General features: G+C 42.4%; 1 protein-coding gene across 1 annotated transcript in view; it reads left to right on the top strand.

The window, feature by feature from the left end:
- Positions 1–14,929, top strand: part of AKAP13 (A-kinase anchoring protein 13) — a 76,549-nt gene that overhangs the window by 12,222 nt on the left and 49,398 nt on the right. The window contains exons 3-4 of the mRNA XM_059824073.1: positions 1,553–1,689; positions 8,212–8,555. Of these exons, the coding sequence (XP_059680056.1) occupies positions 1,553–1,689; positions 8,212–8,555 (481 nt within the window). The remainder of the gene's footprint in view (positions 1–1,552; positions 1,690–8,211; positions 8,556–14,929) is intronic.

Below are 14,929 nucleotides of genomic sequence, written 5' to 3'. Positions count from 1 at the left end.
GGAGAGGTATCCGTCCCTTGGCGCATCTGGACCGTCCCCGCTGATTTTCCACTGGAACGTGGCTCGAGCCCCTTTGTTTTTCAGTCTGGGCTGCGGACACACTCTGCAGGCTGCCAGCTGGACGGCCAGCACCCTGGCCCGCTCCCTTACAGCCTCTCCGTCTCTTCTTTGCTTTTCCCTTCATTTCCCCCCCCTCCCATCCTTCTCTTCCCCCTCCCTTCTCCCCCTCGCTGATGGAAAAGCAGTTCAGATTTTCCAGGTTTACCGAAAGGGGAACAGGACCCGGGGAGAAGTCGCACCGCCTCCAATAAGTGCTTTTCCAATTCTCCGCGGTGTGGAAACTCCTCTGCAGAGTAATGGGGTTTCCGACTGGTTTCAGCTCCCCTGTGCCCAAAATGGGGGCAGCCCTGCTGCCATCAATAAATTAACATTATTTCCTCCGACAGTGGCTCGCTCCCATCAGCTGGGCTGCGGCTGGCGTGTTCGAGAGCTGCTGTCAGGCACAGGTTAAGGATGGGGAAGAGAAAAAGGCGGTTTTCCCAAACCTGTTATCGTTGTGTGATGTGTAAGGTTGACGTAGCCGAGGATGGAGCTTGTCAGGTGCAATTTAAGAGCAAAATAACATTTTGGTGCCCTGGCACCTCTCCAGTGAGCTAAACATGTTTTGGATCCGTTTAGTTAGAGCAGGTTGCAAAATAACACCTTTCTTTTTTTAAAAAATACTAATAATCAGAAAATATTTTGAGCTGGGAGAAAAGAATGTTCACTTATTGCCAAAATTGTCATTAATACCTTTGCCTGAAGGCTGAACAAACAAAATGATATACAGGCATTTTTTGATGCAAATACCTGTCTGTTAAGGTTTTTGGAAAGGAAGGGCTTTCTCAGTGGCTGTGGTCTGTTTCTGTGCTGCTGATCACCCCAATACAAACAGCTGGAAGTATTTTAGAAAAAAGAGATGCAATATGCTTATATTTCAATGTCAGGCATTATGAAAGCTGAGAATTTTAAAACACGTAATTTTTGAATCTTAAAAAAGTAAAGCTTGTCATGGAAGTCATACTAGTGCTTTTGCAGTGAGAAGTGTAGAAGAAGGAATGAAAATAATCGTCCCAATATGCATTAAAAGCACCTTGGCATTTAGAGGGAATTGATTCTTTAATTGAGAAAGACAGCAAATATTGCCAAGTTTCTTGAATATGAAACTAATTTTGCAGGTGCTGGAATCGATGGGAAAATCCTGTTATGCTCAGTGTGGAGTACCTGATATATAGCGTATTTATCAGCACCTCAAGCTAGAAGCATATATATGGCTGTTTAATGCAGAATTTCTGTTTGCACCACATTCTGTGATGATACATTAAAAAGGAGTTTTAAACTCTTGAATAAATTCTTCGAAAATTTGTGGGCACAGTTTGGGAGGTGAACACAATTCATAAAGCTGTGTTTACTGTTGTTTTTAAATCCTTGAATTTACCGAGCGTATGCGAGTTGGATGTATGGATGCTATGGAAAGCATCAGACCGTAACTCTTTCTGCTTTGCTCCTGTAGAATGTGAGAGCTTCTTGGAGGATGGGCTGAGTAGCGTCTGTGCCTCGTCACAGGGTGTCCTTAAAAGAGAGTCCGGGAGCGAGTCTGACCTCTTCCCCTTGCCTGGTGATGGGATGGAAGACCTTGTCTTTGGAAAGGTAGGAAAGTCTGGTTGAGATATGGTTAAAAAAGCTCCAAGGCCTGATTCGATAAACCCGTACTGCAAACGCAGATCATCTTGGTTTCACTGCTGAGTTAGAAACCTGGAAGAGATTATCCTGGAACGGAATAGATGGGAAGGATCTGGTCCTCTCTTTGGATGCAGCGACATGAGGGATGTATTTACTTGCAGCAGAATTCCAAAAACCGTGCAGCCCCCAATGTTAAAAAGATGAAAGTAATTTTGACTGTCCAAAAGTAAGTTAGGCACTAGAGGAACAGTTGGAAAGGTGGATTTTCTTGCAAGGTCATTAGGGATTGCACAGATGGTATGAAAGCCATCTTTAACTCATGTAACAAAGAGCTTTTCTCCAGCGAATGATGACCTCTGCACTGACACCTTCAGAAATCGTATACTGTAATTCTCAGAGGAACCAATGTTTTTCTGTAAATTCAGTGTGACTCCCTGGATAGGAAGGAAACACTCACTCTAAATACTTAAGGCCAATTCCAATGAATAGTTTTGTTGCCTAGGCAACATACCTCCAATGCCTTTTTGCGTGCAAGTAGAAGGAAAGTGTTTTCAGGTTTGCTTAAAATCAACAACAGAAGTCATTACTAACCTTAGTCATCCCTGTGCCCTTTGTGTTGCTCACGGCTGAGAAGTGGAAGGAGGAGTGGGTGAGACCTGAGATAGAGTGGCCTCCTGAACAGAGGATGCCTCTCTTCAGCATCAGTCTTCTGCCGTCTGCATCAGAGCAGCCTGAATTTATTCGGAGGGCGATTAGGTTTTGCTTTTTAAGAATTGTCTTGCTGGTAATTGATATTCTTATTGCCGTAAGTAGAGGATGAAAAAGCACCCAGAAAGAATAGAGTGACGCAGAATCAAAGAGGATGTGAACCGTCCTTAGAGCAGCCATCCTGTTGATCTCAGCTCCGGGAAATCACCCGCTGAGGTTCAGCTCCAGCTTACCTGTTCGAGCAGGCACGGTTCCTGCTCTGAAAAACTAAACTTTTGGAGTAGGTTTCACACTTGCTTTCAGGGAAATATATTTAATGAAACAAAATTCTGTTTGCTTTAAATCAAATCAGATGATGGTGAATATTTTCCAGCGGGACGGGAAACACCACAGCCCGGGCTAAGTGATCTCATGTGCTATAAATGAACAGTAAAGTCATCCTTAATGCATGTGGTAGGGCACAGAGCTCACCAGCCTCACCCTTTCCCATCTTACTCTCAAAGTGATGTAGGACCCTGGATTGTGAGAATATAACGTTGTTTGGGAGAGTAGAAGACTGTCTTCAATTTTCTCATGTAGAGTGGCACAAAGTATGACAGCCGACTGCCATTTGAGCCTGATTTAATGCTTGTATGGGGCTGCGTGGGAGAAGAGTGCTGTGGGAACACAGTAAATTTTATATTGTACAGAATTTTAGCTTTTTCCCTTTCTTATGTGGAAAATTTGCTTCTCCAAATACAAGAAACAAAAATTAAAACTTGACTAGGTAGTGCAATGTGGTAGGGATGCTGCAGGGCAAAGGAGGGAGGTGGTGGGGAAAGTGGATCTTCAGTTGCTAGTGGAGAGCGGGCAGAGGGAGGAAATTATTTTCTTTGTAGAAAGGGAATTTCTTAATTTGGCAGCCTTCACATTGTTCTCATTACGAGGTGGACTGCAGACTTAGTCTAGAAATGGGTGAAGTTCAAAAGGTTCCTGAGTTGAGTTTAGGAAGTTATTCAAAGCTAATCTCAACCTCTGTCACTTTTTATGTCTCTGCTTTGCTGTCTAACTCAATTCCTTGTCTCCTTTCTTAGAATTTATCAGAGTCCCTTTTCAACATTTAAAGTTATTTCTAGAAGGATCAGAGACGCTCATGTAGTGCTGTGAGCTTGTTCCTTAATTCAGTCTTTTTTTCAGACTACTGAGCCCAGCTGGTAAAAGTGCAGCTTCCAAATATTTTTAATAACCACTAAAATAAATGCTGGATTTAATCTTTCTTCTGAAAAATAAGACGCATGTCTTGGTTATAAGCCGATTAAATACTACAATTTCCATAGCAAATTGGGAAGAGAGAGAACATGTTTATGAACAAAAAGAGGATCTCAAACCTTTCAGTGTCATGATGATTTTTGTTATTACTAGTCCTGTTCTTATTTCCCCTTTGTATGGAGCAAGAATTGAGCTTTCGTCTATTAGAGTTGGGGTTTATTGTATAAATCACTCCTCCTCTGTTAACTTCTTAGTACATTAAAAGAAACTTAGGAAGAACAAGCCGTTGTCTGTCCAGGGTCTTTGGGCTGCTTCCATAGACATCACTTGAAATTCGGGGATTTTAAGCCCTGGTTCTATCCCAGGACCATGAAGAATTGGGGTCTGTGGGGTCACAAAATCTGCAGGTACCTTAAACTGTCCCTGGTGTTTGGTGCATCTCTCATTGCCATCTCCTGTGTTTGTCGTCTTTTTTTTTTTTTCTGCTCTGAAGGACACATGCTGAGCTGTGTAACATGAGCTGCCGGGTTCAGAGAGCTTTAGCACTAAAACCTGCTGTGTTTTTTCAGACTTCAGAGGCTGTCGCTAAAATCCAGAAATCACTTCCAACGTGAGGTCTAAGGCTTCAGCAAAATGTTTTATTTTTTTGCGTCAGTGCTTCATTCCCATGTCCTCATCATCCTGCTTTTCCTTCTCCGTCTCAGACAGCCATCTGGGCAGGCTTTGCAACACCCTCCTCCTTGAATGATTAATGTTGCGTAAGGTCATTTCTCACAAATCATCTGGCAACGTCCTGGGGTGTAGCCCATACGCTTTGCTCATCTTAACTTTTAACCTGCCACCGCAATTCAACTTTACTGGGAAGCTTTTTAATGTGCCTCTTGGGAAATGATTCAGACGAAAAGCCCTTGGGAAGTCAGGAACCCACAGATCATTGTCAAAGGAAGGGGTTGCAACTCAACCCCTTGAATTTTGATTAATTTCTGCCTGTGTTTTCGTTTGATCAAGGAAATACACAGATACATAAATATTTTGCCTTTTTTTTAAATTATTGTATCCCTAAAAAAAGCCCACAAAAAAAAAACCCAATAAACAAGCAGAAATCCCAAGCAACCCTAAGGAATTAAAGTTTTGAGAGAGGCTTTCACTGGGGGAAGAAAGCGCCACTCCAAATCATGATAATTAATAGGAGGCTCCTATTGAGGTTAATTTGGGGGAGTCTGGAGCCGTACCCAAACCCAAATAAAAAATGACTCTGCTAGATTATATATCAAGCCAACCAAAGATGTTGACTCGTGTCATGGTATGCCAAATAAACTTCAGGGGGCCAGGGTTTCATTTTTTTTCTTCCCTTTTTTTTTTTCTTAATACTGTAACAACTTTGACGTCTTCATCACATTGGCTATCAGGGGCCAGAGTAAGTTTGTGTCTCAGCACTTTGCATTTTGTCATCACGAAAATGATTGAAAGAACATTTTAATTCCACTTATCAAGACCTCCTACAGATGGGAGTGATTTAGTCGAAGAAGTTATCTTACACCCCCCCACCATCCTAGTGATTTCTCTTATCCCTATTCATGAAGAAATACGTTCTTTCTCAGAAACCTCACTTTTTATGACTTACCTCATTTTTTTCTTCCTAGCTTCTCACCAAGTACTGTTGCTGAGAGCAAAGAAAATGCCCATTAGCACATGTCTGTAAAGGCTCTTTTCAGCCATGATTTTTATGGTCACGGTTAAAGGTTGAATTCATTGAGGTACAATGCAGTAAGCCTAACCTGAAGAAAATAACTATTTCTTTAATGTTTCATTTCTCCTGTAGGAAAAGAACACATTAGAGAACCATTTCTATTCTGCGAACAGGGTATTTTCTTACTCAAATAGGATTAAAGAACAATGCATATTTACTGGCACTTGGCCAGATAGCTAATTTTTTGCAGAGGTGGCTACAATATAGATGTTTCTTGGATGTGTCAGCCATACTTGGCATTTTGTGGACAGAGTCCTGGTCTTTCACATCAACTATTTTGCTTTCTTTCAAAAAAAAAAAAAGTATCATTTACATGAAGACAAAATATTGTTAGAGGAATAAGCACGGGCCACAAGTTCAAGGGAATTGTTTATTGTATTCTGATGCTCAAGGTAAAAGTTAAAATGGGCCAAACACATTTCACATTTTTCAAGGATGTCTCTGAAATGCACTTTATGATAGAAACCCTGAATCTTCCTGCTAGGGAAGCAGTTTTTGTTCTGCATTTTAAACTGGAGCAGTATTCTCATCTGGGAAATAAAAATTCCTCTTTTTACTCTAATTCCTCCCTATATAATTTGACGTTCTGCACTATTGTTGTTAGATTTGCATCCAAATTTAATGTTTCCAAACTGTCCCATCCTTCCCCTGTACAGCTGGCAGGTAGTTCTCTCTCCTCCTGCTGTGCTGCCCTAACGTCTAACAGTATTTTCCTGTGTCTCAGAAAAGCAAAGCAGACTGTTTCCTCTACCAAAGGAGTATTATCCACATAATGACTGCTTAATTTGTCTGGATTTATGCAATTCAGTAAGCTCTCATGATGACTCACACAAATATCAGATTATCTTGAATAACGCCAAATGTCATCAAAAATTTTATAGGGCATCCATTTCAGTTCTCTCTTGTTTTAACCTACACTTCTTATGTAAATATGTGTCAAATCCAATACTTTAATAGTAAACTCATACTGTAATATAAAGTATTTACACAAATTCACCATTAATATTTGGCATTCCTTACCAATGTATTTTTATATATATTGGGATATATTTTTAGTGTGTCTTTTAATATTTTGTGTTTAAAAGGTATATCGTAGTTTGGTGTGCTGTGGATACTGTGTTTTTTTCTTCTTTTTTCTTTGATGGATGGGAGAGGGAAAATAGCGTGACAGCATTTATTTAAACCACCTTAGGAACATTATGGTCTCTCCGTTAAACCGAAATAAGTATAAAAAATAGCCAAAACTGAAACAGGGCTTCCCTCTAAATAGTGAAATACTTGATTAGAATACTTTTTGGACATCTCAGTTTCTTTTTGTTCAGTTTAACAAGAAACTTTTAGCTTATAGTGCGTGCCCGTCAAAAAAACACAGAAAAGCAGAAGTGCCTGGAGCATTTCACACTGCTGGGCTTGAACGAAGTCAGGGCGGTGGGATCCAAGGTGAGGACTGCGTGGGGCAGCACCGCTCCCGTTCATCCCGCCCTGCCTGGGTTTTGATGCCCATCTCTCCCTTCTGAGAATGGGATTTTGTAGCCTGTTGGCTTCTGCCAAATGAGAGCTGACAGCCTGCAGCTCCTTGAGCGCTCAGCTTCTGCTGAGACCCACCGAGCCTGCTATTTGAAGACAATTAACCGCTGTGGCTTTGCTGAATAGTCTGTTGCATATGGTCTGACAGATCATTCTGCCTATTATTATTTTAAATGATACAGTGCAGGGCTCTGCAGGAGAATAAATTGAAACTTCCCACGTCAGTCGCTCGGGCAAGCACCATTTCAGACTGGAGGTGATGTCAGAGAGATGCTTGTATTTTTTTATGCTAGCCGTGGGGAACACAGAATACGCACAGGCTCTTCTCAGGCTGTAGGGTCAGCATGTGGCCTTTGGCCAAAGAGAACCAGTTTGGCTTCCACTTATTGCTTTTGGAGCAAACTAAACCAAAAATTACAGTGTGACTCGAGACCTGTAATACAGGGCGGCTGAGCCTGTGGAACAATATTTTTCAATTACAGTTGGATTTGAAAAATGCTGCAAACCCTGGCATTAACTTTCTGCTTAATGGAAAGTAGTGGGGGACGGGGATTTAAGCTTTTATTTTTTCTGTCTGTTTTCTACTACTGAATAATTGTCCCTTTTGTGCTGCATGATGAAGTGGAACAGTATGTTGCCCTTGAGCTGTCGTGGCTGAGAGCTAGAAACCCATCCCAAGTCCCACAGGAGAGGCTGGAGTTTGTCATCAGGAGTCACGATGACCCAGTTCCCCATTAATCGCTCTCCATAAACCTTTGGCGGTTTTATGGCACCTTGACCGATAACAGGTTTAGCCAGAAATGGTGAGAGGAGCAGGATTTGCTGTGCAGGGTGAAATGTGGAATTGGAAACAAGACGGCAGGCAGAGGACCTGAGCTGGGAGCCCAGGGTTATGGCAACCAGGGACTTGTGGGGTGGAAGAGATTGCTCTGCAGAGCATTTCAGCCTCTTTTGAAACCAGAGCAAAAAGTCTCACTTCTGTGATGGTTAATTTGTCTCATGCTGTCAACTAGGAAATCTCTTAGCTCATGTGAAATATAAAATATTTACATTTATTTAAAATGTTAAATGTATTCACTTCATTGGAAGTGTTCAAGGTCACGTTGGATGGGGCTTTGAGCAACCTGATCTAGTGAAAGGTGTCCCTGCCCATGGCAGGAGGGTTGGACTGGGTGATCTTTTAAAGGTCCCTTCCAACTCAAACCAGTCTATGATTCTACTTTAATTTTTTTTTTTATTTTTCTTATCCACAGCAGCCTGAAGAGGAGCAGTCTGCATGCGATGTCACCAGCTCCGGTTCCTCTGCAGATGACACCATGTCCCTGGAGAGGAACTCATCCCTGGGCAGCGACACGTCCCTTCCCTTCCCGCCAATGGTGAACTTCATCCAGCCCAAGGACAGGCACAGCCTGGATGGCAGCTGCACCAACATGGTGGCCACAGAGGGAGGAGAGAAGGAAGAGGAGCTGGACAGTATCACGGATGTGCCCACTCCTTCCTCCGTCTTGCGAAACTCCATGCGGCCACTGTCACCCTTCCGCCGACACAGTTGGGGGCCAGGGAAGAACGCCACCAACGAAGCAGAAATAAATCAGAGGAGGTGAGTGAAGAGCTGCTTTGATTTACTTTGCACCCGCTCATGCCTATTTATCTAAGCTTTAGACTCAGCATGATAAAACAGAAAACTGAAGATGTCACTTCTGATTATTTCTTTTTCGCTCAAAGGGGTGAAGACAATCTCCTAACATATGTTTGTGTGGGTTTTTTTAAATTAACTTTCAGAATTAAAGTACTTAATACCTATAGTACACTTGAGCATTCCAGAGCAAATGGAATTACCTTGGAACAGGTCTTCCATTTGAACTATCACCACCGCTTTCTATATGAAGGGCTTTGTTAAAGGAATTATTGCAGTGTTAAATCTCATTGACCACAAAATAAACACGACCGTTATTGCTCTGATTGTATTAAGAGATAGCACAGGCCCCAGGGTTTTAAAAAAAAGGTGTGGAGGCTCCTCATAGTGGTGAGATGGGTAGTCCCTGTTTCATGGAACTGGTTCCACCTCAGTCTGTCGTGGACAGTAAGTCCCACCTAACCCATCACCGAGGTCCTGGGTGGTGCCCCAGAAGACTCAAAAGGGAAGTTTTCCCTTTTCTTCTTTCAGAAGATACAAGAGCAAGACGTGTAAGAGCCATGTGAGTGTGTAAATGCTGGTGCCAAGTGACTGTGGGAACAAAAGATGCTCAGCCCCCCATCTCAGTGGGGAAAAAGATGAAGTAAAGGAAGATGCACACCAATAAAGTAGTTGGTGTAAGGTTCCCCGCCATGCTCTGCACCGTTCAGCATCTGGGCTGCCAGACACTTGGGGTCAAACCCTGGTTGTTCTGAAAGCAGTGGAGGTTTGGCCAGAGTTTTTAATGCGTTTTAATGCTCTCAGAGCAGGAATGGCCAGTTGTTTTAGCAGGGTCAGGGTGCCGTATCCTCCCTTCCCTCCAGTGTAGACCTGCAGCTTACAGAGGCTGTAAGCCCAGGCGTGCAGCGCAGCGCTGCTCTCCACGCTGCCTGCTGCCGTCTTCAGGGCCACGGGTCTGCTTTTAAGATAAACGGAGCTGTTGCATTTGGTGATGCCATTAAATTAAAACTGGCCACTCACAAAGGGTACCTGGTAAATTGTTACTGACCCGTTTGGATAATCCAGTGAGAGGCAGCAGCCTCCCATCAGAAATGTGTCCATCCTTTACAAGTTAGGAGCTGTGGGTGTCACTAAAGGAATATCATAGACCCTTCAGATTTTAAAGCCAATGTTGAAAAGCATTCAGGATTCTCTAAGTAACATAGGGTGAAAGATTTATTGTTGTTGTTGTTTACCACTGCCACCTTTTTTGGCTTCATTCCTGGTCCCTAGGTAATATTTAAATAAATTAATACATGTCTTTTTAAAGCTACAAAAGAGTCAGCATAAGGTATACATGCAGGTTTATGACAGAATGAATCCATAAGCTCATAAACTCATTTGGAGAGATTTATTTTTAAGTGTAGGACCTATTATGTAAGGATTTCTGAGGGTAATAAACTGCATAGCTAGCAATTACTGCTAACACTTAACAGATGGGGTTAAATTCTCCTGCATCAGACTTTGGAGGCTGTTTCTGATATGGGAAAATACATTCGTTGTAAATGTAAGAAAATTTGAGTTGAAGAGTAATTATTCTCATATGTTCTTAGATACAGCTGCCGCTACATGAGGATAGCTGTCACACAGGTTAATTAAAAAAGAAAAGCTGGGTGGGTCTCTGCTGCTGATTTGTTTCCTGTTTGTTTTTATGTTTCTGTTACAAAGGAATTTGGATTATTTGGGCTTGGTTTTTTTTTTCTCTTCTTTTTATACGTGGCTGTTGTGATGTCGAGATTCTGGTTGCTTAGTGAGCAACAACAAATACTGAGGAAGTGAAGCCCAAACAAGTGACTTTCATACAAATCAGTTAAATTCGGGGTGTTTGCTTATTCATTTCTTTCACATGCGGTAGATAGTTTTCCATTTAAAGGGGAAAAGCCCTTATTGTAACTTGACTTTTGCAAACCTTGAAGTGAAGTAACAAGGACCACAAGCCTTAGCTAAGGTTTGTCCTGCTGACGGGCAGGACCTGTGCTGCTCCTGCCGCCCCTTGGCCGAGCTCCCTCTCCTCCTCTGGGCACCCGTGGCACTTCTTTGCTCTACAGGTGAGCAGGTTGCACTCACTAATTGAGCAGAAAATGAACCAAATAAAGTGTAATTGCCACCAAAACCAACCCAAGGATTAGAACTGGGCTGCAGAGCTGGGAAGAAGAAAGAGATGGCAGGCTGTGCGCGGTCAGCCGAGCTCTAAGAGGTGCCTCCTGTCCTGCAAAGGGCTCGCAGCCTGGTCCAGCCCCCATCCACACCAAAAATAGTCTTTCCCCTGATGGCAAAGGTAGCTAAGTCAAGCTTAAATAGAGCTGCTGATATGGGACCCAAAGAGCCTACGGGAAAAAATCAGTCTTTTGTAGGATTTGGTCTTCTCCAGTGTTACATGTTTTCGGTTTGTAAGAGGGATGAGCATAAAAGTTTGTTCACAGGGAAGATCAGGAAAAAATGTAATCGTCTTCAATAAAATGTGAAAGCATGCTCAGTTCCCCTCTGCTTCCCCTCTCTCCTCAAATGGACTTCACAGATAATCCTCATGTCTACATTTTGCTATTAAAAATACAAAGAAAACTAACAAGGCTGCCACAAAAGGATGTTCATCCTTCAGTTAATTCCTGACATTCATAGCGGATTTGAAATGCCTGTCTTTCAACAATGGTGCAGTGTTTTTAACACTCGGGTCTAAGGAAAGAAATGCCGGCATTTTTCACTGATGGATTAAGCACTGTAAAACTGGAGCTGGTGTTAATTACGGTTGCTAACAGCTTCTGTCAAATAGTTTGTCCTTACCTAAACTTTAAACTGACCTGGCTTTGGCAGCAGCTAAGTTGCAACATGGTCAATACCTGTGAAACCTTCTTTCTGTAAAAAAGACAACCAACCAACCAAACAAAAAACAACCAGATTTATTTGCAAAAGAGAGAGAGAGGAGGAAAAGAGAGACTCATTACTGTTGTTAGTATTTAATTTTCTGGTTTTTCTGTACATCCATTCCCTCTGTTGTTCATTTGTTGGGGATGTTACTCCTTCAGCTGCCATTTGTTCATTTTTTTCCATTCAAGCTGCTGACCACTCTCCATGATTCATTTTCAGTTCAATGCGAGTTCTGGGGGATGGTATAAAGAAGCCTCCCATTCATAGGAGAAGGTACAAAGCCAACTAATGTGACTAACCGTTTTGCGTTTGAATGTCTACTAACTCCATGCTGTCATGTTAGTAAACCTGTAGTACCTCTTGAAGCATTGGCGTTAGAGCTGTGCATCCTGCTTGGCCGCTTTCCCTCTCCAGTCCGACCCAGGGCAGTTTTTCTGACCCACAGAGCGCATACTCAATCCATTTTGTCCAGGACGATGTGTTAATAATTTGGAGATATCATTTTATTGGCCTTTGCCATGTGTTAGATTTGGAGTTGTATTAAAATAATTGTTTACCTGTGAGCATGTGCGTAATTTGGATTTAAAGCACATCAGAGACTCCTGCCAAGACTTGCAGGAGGGGCACCTGGGGAGGGGACGCATCAGAAACGATCTCAGAGTTGGAGAATACTCTGCAGATCTGCAGCTGGTTGAATTAAATGGCTTTAATTTTGCTCTTTTGCTGTTTTTTAAAACCATCGTCCTGAAAAGTAGAAAATAAGTATTTTTTTCTTTACTTCCATGTGTGATTTTTTTTTTCTTCTGTATAGCAAACTTTCAGTTCCTCGTCCATCATGCAAATACGCATTTTCACTCATGTAACCTTTGTGTTGCCTATTAACATATAAAATAGGACACTTAATTTTTGACACAGCAGACATGGACTGTCTACACTTAAACATTTTTAGGCTAAAAAAAAAAAGAAGTTTAACCTCTCCCCTTCAGTGGTTCAACCTCTTCTCATCTCCCACAGCCTGCTGCCTCTCCTGTGGCAGGTTAACTCAGGATTTCGCTTCCCTTGAAATGGATGGCATTACATGCGTGTGTACATATGTAAACAAACTACCATATTTCCACATATGGAAAAAATGTTACTGTAATGTTATTACCAAAAAAGTCACCGTGCCTTACTGTGCATCAGCATAAATGAAGCCATACGAGCAATGCTGTACAGTTCAGGAGAGGGGTCTTATAGAATTTAAAAAAAAAAAAAAAGGCACAAGAAAGAACATGCTTTTTTACTTCTGTGAACCCACTTTATTTGCATCACTCTGTGCTCTGGAGGAAGAAGTGCAGCACTCATCTTCTCAGCTCATGCAAATGAACATCTTTTTACCAGTTGTCTGTTAAGGCTCTTCTGTAAGAGCTGTGTTAGTATTTAGAGTCATAATATCCTGAAACGCTGAGCTTACACATAGAATAAAGAAAATGTCTCCAATAGGCAACCTAAAATACCTAGTTGTATCTGAAATGTGTGCTAATTCTTTCATAAGCATTCTCTCTTACCTTTCTTTTTCCTGGCCTCCCAACCATTTTGGTATCATCCTCTCTAACCCCAGCTGCAGAGCAACAGCCTGAAACTAATACCAACAGTTTATGCTCTCCCACAAGGCTGATGTATATAATAGCTCTCCCACCTCCCCAAGGTGTTTTCTGTAAAGGGGTTTTGCATGCTCTGCATTGATCTTGTTCGGTTTTTGTGGCGTTGCCAACAGATTGCGGGTGGCTCTCCAGCAGGATTGTAATTCTGTAAGATTCTGCTTTCCATAACCCTTGCCAAAAGGTCTTTATCCTTCTTTGAGACCTTCCACCACTTCCAGGCTTCCTCCTAAGTATATGCATGTCTTCTCTCCTTCCCTCCCTCCTCTTTTCTGCCTCCCTTCGCTGCAGTATCATCATTTAGGATTGTCGCTATAACGTGGCAACAGTCATGGAACCTACTGAAGTGCGCTGTCTGCTGTACATGTTACATCATTTCTTTAATGAGGAAAATCCTCTCTCCTTCAATTCGTAAATGTGACCACACAAGAATTACTGACTTTTGCAAATAAGTCAACATCAGCATAGCTCCAAGGGTCCACCTAGCCCAGTAGTCTTGGGGCCACAAGCAGATGGCTAAGGGGAACAAGGAGAGGGGAAGCGTGTATGATACCTTCCTTCCTTGGGATGCTTTCTCAGCCTCCATCTAGTTTCTGCTGGGCAAGTTTTACTGACCTGCCGGGGGGCTGAACCCAAGCCTGAGAGTGCAGACGGAGGTGTGTGATTGAGCTGGGTTTACTGTGGCCAAGACTTGGTTCTTTTATGATCTCAAGCTAGTATTTAGTCCCCCCATCCCTCGCTAATACTTACATCTGCCACCGTGGTTTAGTTGGATGATGATGATGAAGTACGTGGAAAGATTGGCATGTTATAGGAAGGTATGTATTCATGAAGAATGCTTATAGTACTGTGCTGAGAGCTACTGGTGATGCACACCTGGAGCTTTGGGGTGCAAAGCACAGGTACTTCAGGTGTGTCCTCACCCAAGTAACATCCTTAATAAAACAGGTAGCAATTACCTGAATTCCACCACTGAACATCAACCATCAAACCCTTCCTGAATGTTTCCAGTGTTGTACTGTGTGTGGAAACTATACAAGGAGTTGGCATGAGACGATGCAGTCAGTGGCTTTAAACCTTCCTCTGTGCCCGCTGAGGTTTCTGGCGCTCACAAATCCTGGCCCAGGGATGCTTAGACTTGTGCTGCCCTTTTTGTAGGCTCCTGGCCTGGAGCAAAGTGTGCTCCGGCCATGTCCTCTCCTTGTGTGGGTTGCAGGCCAGGGGCTGGGAGCAGGACTTGTGCAGTGCTGCTCTGGCAGATCTGTGCTGGTGCAAAATTCCCTGCAGATGACATATGTTTCCCGGACAGGTTTTCCAGGATTTAGGGGTCCTTTATATGTCATAGCTGAGAAGAAGATTGATTTCTCCATGTCTCCAAAACCTGTAATTGGGCCATGAGTGGACAGAGAAAAAAAAGTAACAAAAGCAGTATTTAAAATGACAACTTAAAATATTTGCATTCGGTATTTGCATTTCTTACGTCTTTCATGATGCAACTTGGGACTTTTGGAGTATGGGAGCTGAAAGATTTTCTAGTCAGAGTACTATTTGAAGGACTCTTGATTTAATCCCAAGTTAATATAAGACAAGCCTGGTTTTTCTTCCAGCCTCTCACTGATTTGCTGTGCAGCATTTAAGAATGTAACTCTCTCCTTATTTTTCCCAAGTGTAGCCTGAGGTTATGAATACTTGTATGGAGGGGACTTCAATGATTAAATACCTGTAAGGGGTTCTTTTTCTGATTTGGGGATGAGAGGTACCAGAAAAATACTAATAATTACTAACACAATGACT

The sequence above is a fragment of the Gavia stellata genome, chromosome 13 (genome assembly GCF_030936135.1).
Source record: "Gavia stellata isolate bGavSte3 chromosome 13, bGavSte3.hap2, whole genome shotgun sequence".
Lineage (NCBI taxonomy): Eukaryota > Metazoa > Chordata > Aves > Gaviiformes > Gaviidae > Gavia > Gavia stellata.
Note: the sequence above shows the minus strand (reverse complement) of the source record. Positions and strands in the feature narration are given on the sequence as shown.